Raw genomic sequence first — 12,298 nt, forward strand, 5'->3', positions numbered from 1 at the left:
CTGCTTGTCTCCGCTCCTTCATCCAGTCATCAATCTTCGCAAGAGCCTTCTTTGCGGAAACCGACAGTTTCATCTTGATGAAGGCCGACTGTTTCTTGGCCTTCTTTCTGTTAAATTGGGATTGAGGAGATTGAGGGGCAGCAGGTTGGAATTCCTCTCCAAAAAGTTCAAGAAGGGAGCGAGAGAGAACTTTGTAATCTCCAGCAGCGTCGGCAGGTTTATCATCGTCATCAGAGACCTCCTCGAGGTCTTGATCCACATCTGCAACATCCTTCGAACGAGAAGAAGGCTCCTTAGAATCCGACAATGGCAAATCAAAGGAATCGTCTTGCAAAAGATGGGTTGCATCCTGGAGCCCAGCGCTAGAAGAGTCCTTGGAACGAGAGGCAGTATTGTCCCGAAGAGGCAGGCTGGTATCGTCCTGGCGCCGAGAACGAGAGGCAGTATCGTTCTGGTGCCGTGAGCGAGAGGCGGTATCGTCCTGGCGTCGTGAACGAGAGGCGGTATCGTCCTGGCGTCGTGAACCAGAGGCGGTATCGTCATGGCGTCGTGAACGAGAGGCGGTATCGTCCAGGTGTCGAGAACGAGGGGCGGTATCGTCCTGGCGTCGTGAACGAGAGGCGGTATCTTCGTGGCGTAGTGAACGAGAGGTGGTATCGTCCTGGCGAAGTGAACGAGAGGAGGTATCGTCCTGGTATCGTGAACGGGAGGAGGTATCGTCCTGGTATCGTGAACGGGAGGAGGTATCGTCCTGGCATCGAGAACGAGAGGTAGTATCGTCCTGGCATCGAGAACGAGAAGCAGTATCGTTTGAGATAGTATCGTCCCGGTATCGAGAACGAGAAACCGTATCGTCCTGGTATCGAGAAGAAGTATCGCCTTGCAAAAGCGTACATTCCTCATCCTGGCGCAGAGAGGGAGAAGTTTTCTTAAGAGAAGAACTCCGTTCTCTCTTAGAAGTAGACTTCTTAATAGGTAACGAGTCGTCTTTACGTCTATCAGACTGGGCGTGAGGGCGGCTAAATGCTTGCACTAACGTAAAAAGTTGTTCCTGCATGACAGACATAAAGGATTTAGCAACATCAGCTGGGTCTTGCGGTCCCGAAGGGGAGGGTTGACGAATAACACTCGTAGAAGGGGGAGAATCTTCGGCTGTAAAATCCTGACTTGCAGGCTTAGGCTTCGCCCTTTTCACAGCCACGGAGTCGAAATCATCCTCTGACGGACAAGGTTCATAACTGCTAGAACCGGGAGAGAAAGAACGAGACAGTTCGTCGCGGTTCCATCTCCTCTTAGTAGGTCTTGACGCTTCAAACTTCCATTTACGTCGGGGCGAATTCGGAGAAAAATTAACACATCCGACATGTCTTTGCCATGACGGTCAAGAACAGCCTGGGGATCGGCAACGGGGCTGTTTGAGGCGACGGCTGACCGAGGGTACGTACCTCTCACCCCCTTTCGGTTGTCGACGTACCTTCTCCCTTGGTCCTGGGAGCTTGGTAGAGGTTTAGGCCTAGGGTAATGACAGGTTCGGTCAGTCGCCACCTCCACTGCACTAACACAAGCACTTTCACTATTCTTACCTTTAAAGGCCTCCAGTTGTTCTTTAATGGCCTTCAACTCGGCCGCCAAACAAGCGTATTGAGGGTCATCCGCAGATACGGATCCTGTAGGAGGGGCAGGAGTTACTAACTCAAGGGAAGGATCAACTTCCAAAGAGTAATCAATTATAGGTTCAAAAGATAAATCTACACTAAGTTCGTCTTCCTTACCACTAACAGTCTTAGATTTAGACCTAGAAGCTCTCCTAACTATATCGAGCTCTAGCTTACGCACATAGCGCTTCATAATCAACCAGTCCTTTTCATCCAAAATTTTACATTCCCCACACCTATTATTAAGGGCACATTCAAAACCCCTTCAATTCAAACACACGGTGTGAGGGTCTACCGCCATTTTCGGTAGTCTCACCTTACATTCCCCATTCGCACAGACACGGAAATGACTTTTTTCACTCATAATGAAAACAGCAAAAAAGCAAAGAAATCACAAAAACACGATTGCCAAATCCCCAAATCAGAGTACTTCACCAAATAGCTGACTGGTACAGCGATACAGGGAAAGCAAAGAAAAACTCTTAATGACGGACCAACGTGTTGTTGATCCGGACGGCAGAGATGAACTGAAGAACAGAAAACGGGAGTGATTCCTCGTACCACCCTTTAACGGGTGTAACCACCCAACCACCACAAGGCGGTTGCCACGTTTAGAAAAATTCTGCCGAAATAGAGATTATTAGCTATGTTATATAACTGCCAGGTAAGTTCTATTCGTAAAATAATTTTTTGTAATTTTTGATTAAGCCAAAATCTTGAAGTGGTTTTCAAATGTGTGAATATATTCACCTTAAGAAAAAGATCAGCTGTAAGTGAGATTAGTATATGAAATTAGTGGTTTGGTTAAACTACTATATACTGTACTGTAATGAAAATATGATTTAGTTATAAGAGAGATGGAATAATATTTAAGATTTTGGTAAAAAGTTTAAATTTTGTTTTCATACAGATGAGAAATACTGCATGTAAACATTTAAATGCAATAACTGTGTTTACCCCCCTTTTTCAGGAAATGTGTGAGGCTGTATTTAATTCGTACTGGAATATGTCATTGGATGATCAACTTGCCGCGAGTAAACCATTATCATTTTCCGAGCTTTACAGCAAAGTTGGAGGCTGTGTTGGATCTGCTGACAGTTTACATCTTGTAGTTGAAAGACTTGTCCATGATGGAAGGGCAGCCACTACTCTTCGTGAAAATATGACGTATGTCAAGTTAGCAGTGCCTGGTAGTTTACAGAAGCCGGTTATTACACAAATGGAATTAGGTAATTCAGAGTTAGTTTCGTGTCTTGAAATAATGTTGAAAAAGCTAAAGCGGTCTAAACAGTAATTCTTATTTTTCCTAGTTATGCAAACCTGTGTCCTTTAGAATAGGGAATCTTATTCAAAGGAGCTGGAATGACCCTTGAAATTGTTAGCAAAGTAGTTAACGACAGGTGGAGAGCACAGGCGAGTATCCTCGCCCACTATCCTGTTAAATATTTCAATTTTGTCCTTTCGATCAGGACTGAGATGGGTGTTTGAGATGAGGTTTGTATAGCTAGAAAAACAAGAAATTATCTTTAAAAATGTATTAATTGTTCATACCCTGATACAAACTTTTTGCCCTTTGAAAATAGGGAAGCTTGCTTATTGGTGGGCAGGAAGTCCTGCTAGAACCAGAGCTAGTCTTCCTGATCCCATCCGGGAGTGAGGAAGGTGATTTCAGCAACTTCCTATTAGCTCATCAAAGGAATTAACCTTTTTACCCCCAGGCTATTTGGAACTTTCCAACCCTTAACCCCCAGGGGTTATTTTTTCTTTCAAGCACATTTTGCAGTATATTTTTTTTAATTGCTCTAACAGCCTTAATTTTCATCATAGAGATGTCAGGTTGGTCTCATTCTCTTGGAAAATCCCTGAAGTTTCTCAAAAAATTATCAAAAATATGCAAAAAAAATGTAAATAGCAGTTTTTACAAGGATGTACCGGTACGTCCATGGGGGTAAAGGGATGAGTTTTGTGAAACGTACCAGTATGTCCTTTGGGGGTAAAAGGGTTAATAGGCTGATAGGGATTGGCCAGTACTTTGCTATGTATTTGGTACTTGGATGATGGAATTTATTTCTCCCAGAAGGGGAAACACGATCGGGAATGAAATACCATGCACAAGGTGACCCATAACTTTATACTGTACATTCTACTATCCTCCCCCTTGTAATGAAAGGATGGGGAAGAATGGTGCTCAGAATTGCAGCTTACTAGCATCAGTGTCACCTTTAGCATGCATGCCATTACATGCTAAAACGTTATGAGGAAAAGATTATACACCCTTGCGTATGACACAATAACATGACTATACTCATTGTGGCTGAAAACAAAAGTGAAGAGTTTTTGATTGGAGAGGGCAGGACTACTCATGCACTCACCTCCTGTTGTTAACTACCTCATTAAGGGTTTCAACGGCTGTTCCAGTTCTTCTGAAGACAAAGGTTTAAAGGTCGCTCATGAATATCAGAGGCAATGAACAGGATATTGTACTAGAGACCGTCCATATATACTTACAATCAGTACATAGGCCCCCTGACCATTAATCTAGGACTATGACAATGGCTGTTGATGACTCACCAGCTTGACCTACAATAGGCTGCCTTTAAACCTCCATGCTATCACAAGGACGGCGAGGTTGTAGACACCTCTAGAAACTATGGAGCTTGAGCGGGGCTTAAACTCCACCGCAGCAAATTGTGAGACAGGGAGGTTTCCAATGGGTAACTTCAAAATTCCCTATTTTAATGGACTCAGGTTTGTATACATATGGGAACAAATTTTGCATTTGATTTATTTTGTGGACCGATATCCTTTGATAGAGCATATAGATTGAAGCAATATGGAGCACAAAATATATTACAAGGTTACTTTTATAATCGAGAATAGTACACCAAATATTGAAAAATCATCAGCATAACCGAACACAAATTAAAACAAATGTGTGATCCATGCATAGGCAAAAATTCATAGAAGTTGAACGAAATAATAGGTGGAGTATATTTAATTTGATGATGGAGATGAGTCAGTAAGAAATTTCTTATACTCTATATAGTACGAGTTACTATGGAGTAATGTAATCAATTTGGTAAAACAATGATACTTTTATGACTGGTAAAGCCTGAGTAACTTAGATGTAATCCTTTTTTATATGAAAGCATTGGTCTCTCATAAGTGAAGTAATCTCTTAATTTAGAATGATTTTGGGATAGACATTACTAGATGGAAAATTCTTATATGAAAATTATCTTTCTCTTACCCATAGGGGAAATGTTAGTCTTGAATTATCTAATTTCTGGGAAATTTCCATTTGAATTTTTATATAAATAACAGATTTTTACATCAGAAATATTGAACTGGTTGAGATTTTTAAAAACGAACTTCAACATTTCAGCTGAAAATGAGCTATGTATCGCACAGAAAACTGTTGAAAATAATGTTTCCAAGCTTGAACAAGAAATTGCTGGTCTGCAGCAGGAAGTGATGACTGCTCTTAAAGCTAAATCAAAAACAAAGGTACTGTATATATTCTTTTGGTTCTTGCTTAGAACTATTATATCTTATTTTTCTTCCACTGTTTTTTTTAAGTTTTTATAGTTTATATACAAAATATCCATTTTATTGTTAGTGTTCTTAAATACTTTATGGAAATTATCCATTTCTTCCTTTGTGATTTATTTAATTCCTTGTTTCCTTTCCTCACCGGGCTATTTTTCTCTGTTGGAGCCCTTAGGCTTATAGCATCCTGCTTTTCCAACTAGGGTTATAGCTTAGCTAATAATAATAATAATAATAATAACTGTCCTACTATTTGGTACAATATTAGTTATTAGGACGTATTTAAACTTTGTAGGTCAGATGAAATTTAGGTTATTGAGGACATAATTTTAACCATTTGAATCCTATAAGATGTACTTACATCAAAAGGATTTTCACCTCTTTGAGCCCCATAAGGTGTATTTTATGTGCAGTAATTTTCTTTTTCTTTATTTATACATATAAAGGTTGTAAAAGACCAATTAGAATTATAAATTGATGACAAATTTATTCAGCTATACTATAAAAATTATTTAAAATTCTTAAAACAATGTTTTTATGCTGAGTAAGTAAAACATGCCAAGAGAGGTCCTGGGGTTTGAGCAATAAGTTATTTTAAGCAGGTTGTGGTTGAAAGGGTTAATTTGGTCCTAAAGATTTGAGATTTATTAAGATAAACTACTGACATGATCCATGATCAAAGGACAGTTACCAAAAATAAACATAATAGTTGGTACCATAGTTTGATAAACAGTACAGTCAAACCTAATAGTCTATCTTTACCCTCCGAGCACCCCTGCTGTTTCGGAATTCTGCGGATATTAGGCTATATAAAGTCTAACAATGTTTGTTTGTTCTTACATGGATACAAACCTCAGTCCTTTTAATAAGAGTATGTTCTCAGCAAAACTGAAACTTAGACATCAAGATTTTATAATAAGATAGTCGGTTTTTATAGACAGATCGCATGAAAGCCCCTCCCCCCGCCTCATTGTCAGCTAACCGAATAGCCACATTTGACCTAATCCTCCTACACCGAGGTGCACAGATGTATTTTTGGTGCGACTAATCTTGGTAAATACCTTTTTCCTTTCTTTTTCAATTTGACTGATTGCTTTTGATAGTGGGGAAACCACGTGTGGGCATGCAGTCCTGGCTGAAGGTGTCGAACGTTCATGAGCGGTAGCTTAGTGGATCCCCATTCATTGTGCCATTTTTGCAGGGCCCTTAGCTATTAAGAGTCATCGGTCAGCCAGGAACGTAAACTATGGCCGTCATTGCAGTGGCTTTAGAATGACAAGTGGTGGAAAAAGAAAGCAAAGTGTTATACATTTTTTATGTCTTCCTCAAAGTTGAAGAGCTCCACTTAACCTGTCCCTCCTTTCTCTGGTACTCAGACTTCCAAAATCTTTCTTTCACCCCTTTCCGGTTGGGTGAGGAAGAAGCATGGCGACCTGAAATTATCTTTACCGTAAGTTTTGAGGGAAGTAGCCCTACCTGCTTCCCTTAGAGAAACTGGTAGTACCCAACTAGTTCACATTGACCCTGATTATTCCATTTCAGATAACAGAGTGGGCAAGAGAAATTAAGGAAGAGAGGATTTGCAGTTGTTTCATGATAATTGTAGCTGTGTGACATTTGCCTGTGCAACTTGCTGATGTCCACATTCTTGTTCCAGTTTGTTGTTTAATCCCTCCCGAGTGTGGCCTTGTGACGACTATAACAACGTATTCTTGATCCTTGGGCTCTATCAGAGAAAGAAAATTTTGTTGCCATTTCAGTGTCATCCTGATCCTAGGAAGCCTTAAATTAAGGATGTATCACTTAGTCGTACTTTTTCTTCATAAAGTCCCCCCCCCCATGATTATCGGCATCAGCTTCTACAACTCTGCTGAAGACAGACTTCAAGTTCTTATTCCTCTTCAGCCAAATCTTCATGAGGGATTTTTCATTGCTAATCATCTTCGAATAAGTCCAAGAGGATTGATTGATAGGAATTGCATAAACATGACTTCTACCATTTCTTTTCCCACAGGAAAGACAGTGCGCTCATCTGTTGTACCAAACAGCTTACACTGTGGCAGCTGGGATGAATGGGGCCGCCCTTTATTCCCCCATCCTGGATAATCATCTTCGACTGTTCTTGTATCTCCCTCCTATTCTACTGTCAAGCATTCCCATGCAGATGTCAGCTGGCTTGAAGAGATCAGCCAGAGGTGGAGAATCTTCAAATCATTTCTTCCTGTGGAGAGCAACCATGTGGAAGGGTTCCATGCACAATGTCTGCATGCTCGTAACCTACAACTTTTCATGCGCACCAGATGTAATTGCTCAAGCTTCACATACACGATTGTCTACACACTGCCTCACCATGTACTCACAAGGTCATTGGGCGTACTGGCTTAAAATTTACCGCTTCCCATGCCCACCAAAGATCCACACATACGTGATATTCACATGTTCGGTTCACGATAGACGAGCATGATTGTGATTATGTTGACAAACCATCTCTCCATCCTGCTGACCAACCTTCCTCGCAGCTGGTACATACAATAACGGGCTCGATGCGTACGTGCTCCACATGTGAGCTCTGGCCTGAATACTTACCATGCATACACCCTTGACTTGCTGCACTCTCATGATCTTCATGTGGGGGGAATAAGAGAAGCCAATTCTCCACATGTACTGTTTCAGACATTACTGACTACTGCCTACCCCCATGTGCATGCTTCACACATACACGATCCCCATTCCTGGTCTCCCCCAAGTGATAGGTTTTTACACACCATGTTATTGTATCATTAGACACAGGCAGAATGTTACCTGATTTTCATCGGTCCTCTGTGCTGGCATATTAATTTCTTCTTACTCAAACAGGTCCTTCCGTGTATCGAAATCTTTCTACACCTCAGAACAGGACAATGACATGGCAACTTCGCATTCATCCTCTTATTGATTTGAAACTGGTGACTGCAGTTAGTGTACTTCTAGAGTAGAACAAGGAAGTTGTCTTTGAGGAAGTCCAGGATGACTGATCGATAGGAGTTGCGTGCATATGACTCCGGTTTCTCTCCTTGTTGGAGAGACGGTGTGGTACCGAGAATGTTCCTTGGTTTGGGGAAGGAATCCCATTAGATTGTCGCTTCATTCACGAGATGAGAGTGTACGTACCAGGAACGTACCTATCCTCAAGTATACATATTAGTGTGCGGCACAGTTGCTCACACCTGCTATCTGTGCTCTGTTTCTTACGAAATTGAGCACCCATTTCTCATACGTAAATGACTATACATCCAGACAACTTCCTCCACATGAATATAGGTTTTTCAATATTAAACTTAGCCGGTGATTATATAAGCTGCAGCTCTGCTGCTCGACAGAAAACTCTACGTTCAAAATCCGCCAGCGATCGCTAAGCAGGTAGGGGGTGTACATCAACAGCGCCATCTGTCGTGCAGGTACTCAGTACTCAATGTAAACACAGAACTCAATTTTCTCTCTGTCGGGCTACCGGCAAGACCTACTAATTCGCTGTTGCTAACTGGATTTGTTTTCACAACTATTTGGTGAAGTACACTATTCTAGTTTTGAGCTTTCGCTATGCAGGTGTTTTATCTTCATCTTAAAACTTGAACTCGTTTTGGATAGATTTAATTATGGTGACAAAGAGAGTATGGACTTTCTTTCACTTTTAAATGGCCGACCCTTCCCTTAGACGGAAGTGTGTTTAGGTTTTTAGTAATTATCTTATCACGTTATAGATCTATATATTTTATACCTCTCCGCCTTTATTAGGCCTCTTCGATTAACTTTCCATTCATTATAAACATATAAAAATAAATTTTAATGTTTTGTTTATATGCGACCTTTCCTGATAGTAGGCGGTCCTAACTTGGAACCGAAGTTAATCAACGTTGAGCCCTTTATATCGTAATTAGCTTTTAAAGAATTTAAAACTTTTTAATTGTAATATTTTATGAAAGAATTTCTTTGATAGTCTTCGTACTGTTTTCAAAGATGAACTAACGTTTAGTTTTTATGCTATGCAGTTGTTGACGTTCAGGACGTTCAACATGCGCTCTATCGTTACGATAGAGAGAGAGTGTATCACGGTTTCACTTTGCAGTAAGAGTAAATCGATTCTAACGTTTTGTTCATTCTTTCTTAACTTAAATGTTTTAAATTCTAATTTAAAGGAACTTTTTATTTGAAAAAAACCTTTCAGTTGTTTTCCTTTAGTCAAATAACATGTTTTTTTTGACGAAATATAATTGGGCTCTTCTCTTAGGTGCGAAATCAAGAGAGAGAGAGAGATAGAGACGGAGGGAGAGAGAGGAAAGAAAACGTTCCGTTCAAGCGGGTAACGTTTTTCTCGTGTTACTCTCGTCCCTAGTCTCTGTACGGGGAGGAAGGATAAAACGTTTTTAGGTTTTTATTCTCGTCCCCAGGCTATGTGCGGTGAGAGATTGAAAACGTAGTTTATATGAACTAGTGTTTAGTCTCTTTCCCAGCCACTGATTTTTTTATCTTAATATATGTTTTCTGTTTTTTGCTGGTATTAATGAGATGCATTATATGACTAATTTCGCAATTACTACCTTTTTATGAAGGGTAGAATTGCGTGTTTCAGGTAGAAATCAGTAAAAGTTTCGATTTCAGTGAAATAAGTGCAAAACAGAAAATCGAAGTGATAAAGTGATATGTGCAAAGTGTTACAGTGTTGCGTCCGAGGGTTCGTCTGTTCGTGCCTGTCGTTCACCTAGTCCGGGACCTCTTGCAAGCTCCCAAGCCCAGGGGAGAAGTAATGTCGAACGACTTATGGGTTCGAGAGGCCTTGATCAACGAACAGACGTTTCCCTCCGTGGTTTCGGGCGTATCTACCCAAGATCGCCCCACCCACACAAAGACGAGAGAGCCCATTTATTCCTCGTCTGCGGAAGAGGTTTCTCGTAAGAAACCATGGACCAAGGTCTCGCGGCTTATTAAGCGCAAGTCGGTCCCTTCCGCGCAAGTCCAACGGCCCAGTTGTAGCCACTGGGTCAGTTCAGACTCGCTGCAGTCTTCCGACGACTGCTCACCTCCTAAGAGAGGCAAAGCGGTACCGCATCAGGCAGTCACACCGTCTGTTGCCGCACCTGCTCTTGTAGACCCTAAGTGGTCTTTGCTGCAGACCATGCAGCCTCAGTTAACGTCATTGATGCAGGACTTTCGTGCGGAGAAGGTTGACACTGCACCAACCTCTAGCCTACAACCAACCACGGTTGTGCGTCCTGTGGACGCTGAGGCGACCTTCTGCCGCACTCCAGCTGAGAGAGTCCCGCCACCCATGCGTTCCAGTGTACCCTGCCAGCCGCATGTTGACGTTCAGCGACGCACGGAACCTTCCGTTGACGTTCGCGAGGTACAACAACAGTCTAAGTTGTTTTGTTTTGACGCGGTGCGTCAACCTCCGCATTCTAGAGTTGTTTTGACTGCTCAGTCTAGACAGTCAAAGCAGTCTCGAGTGGACGCTGTACGTCCTCACGCACCTGTTGTGGTTGACAGTTCAGTTGTTGACAGTTCACAGACTGTCAAGCAGTTACATGACGTTGCGTTCTGGTCCGCTACTAATGCACCAGTGAGAGACTCAGCTTTTATCGGACAAGGTTCCTGTAGATGAGGAAGTTGCTGTTCTCCCTCCTACTGATATTCCCTTGAGGACTCTGTCAGATGGAGAGGAGCCTTAAGCTGCTTAGCCTCCTATGGACTTTAATTAAATCATGATGATTTTTTTTAAGGATCTTCATCCGGATCTTGTAACTGCTGCTCCTCGTTCGCCTTAACGTCAGAACTTATAATAGGCCTAGCTACTTCGAAGCCGTTGTTTTTAAGCTAGTGCTCTCTCGCTCTCCTAGAGAGCGTTACGTTGGCTAGGCGACTGGTTTTTTCACCAGGAGGAGTTTGGGGGATACAGCCTTTGATTTCCCTTCTTTTAAACTGGTTTATAGAGCGAGAGTCTGATATGACACGAGAGAAGTTCTTGACTTGGGAGTTCATGCCTCTGCCCAGATAGACTTCTCAATTCTGGTAGACTCTCCCTGGTGCCTAGCCAGGAGACGCTCCAAGTTGTTTACAGGTCAACTTCTCAGCTTTTGTCGAGCCTTTGAAGTTTTGCTGTACTATTATGTCACGCATAACAAGGCTTTCAGGGATGGTAAACGGTTCCGCCTCAGTCGCTAACCCCGTCTGTTGCCACACCTGCTCCCGTAGACCCTAAATGGGCTTTGCTGCAAGACATGCAGTCCAAGCTTGCGTCCTTGATAGAGGACTTAAATGCGGAGAAGAACCTTCTGGCCGACAACCTTCCAACCGGTCGGTTCATCAGGCAGTCACACCGTCTGTTGCCGCACCTGCTCCTGTAGACCCTAAGTGGTCTTTTCTGCAAGACATGCAGTCCAAGCTTGCGTCCTTGATAGACGACTTAAATGCGGAGAAGAACCTTCTGGCCAACAACCTTCCAAGCGGTCGGTTGTGCGTCCTGTTGACGCTGAGGTAACCTTCTCGCGTCTACCAGTTGAGGTGGTTCCTCCACCGATGCGACCCAGTGTGGGTTGCCAGCCGCACGTTGACGTTAAGCGACGCTCGGAGGTGGTTGTTGACGTTTAGGACGTTCAACAACCATCAGAGGTGACTTGTTGTGACGCAGTGCGTCAACCTCAGCAACCCGGTAGGGTGTTGACTGCACAACCCAGACGGTCTAGACAGTTTCGGGTTGACGCTGTGCTTCCTCGCGCACCCATGGTTGTTGACAGTTCACAGACTGTGCAGCAGTTCCATGATATTGCGTCCGGCTCCGTCACGCATCCACCAGTGCGACCGGATTCAGCGAGTCAGACATTGCCCACTCCGTCGCCGTTTCCTCATCAGTTTCGGATGAGGAACCATCTGATGAGGACGTTGCTGAACAAGACGATCAGCCCCCAGCCCTGCTATCCATCCAGAAGATGCTGAAGAAGGAACGCTGCTCAGTCAGGCTGTGGATGAGTCTGGTAGGGACGCTGTCATCCGTGGATCAATTTGTGTCACTAGGAAGACTACACCTCCGTCCTCTTCTATACCATCTAGCTTTTCACTGG

General features: G+C 42.8%; 1 protein-coding gene across 1 annotated transcript in view; it reads left to right on the forward strand.

Moving 5' to 3' along the window:
* The window catches only part of LOC137657632 (charged multivesicular body protein 7-like), a 76,994-nt gene that overhangs the window by 19,872 nt on the left and 44,824 nt on the right, over window positions 1-12,298 (forward strand). Inside the window, exons 5-6 of the mRNA XM_068392017.1 lie at window positions 2,626-2,884; window positions 5,041-5,162. Coding sequence (XP_068248118.1) covers window positions 2,626-2,884; window positions 5,041-5,162 — 381 coding nt within the window. The remainder of the gene's footprint in view (window positions 1-2,625; window positions 2,885-5,040; window positions 5,163-12,298) is intronic.

Source organism: Palaemon carinicauda, chromosome 18, assembly GCF_036898095.1.
Source record: "Palaemon carinicauda isolate YSFRI2023 chromosome 18, ASM3689809v2, whole genome shotgun sequence".
In the NCBI taxonomy this organism is placed as follows: Eukaryota; Metazoa; Arthropoda; class Malacostraca; order Decapoda; family Palaemonidae; genus Palaemon; species Palaemon carinicauda.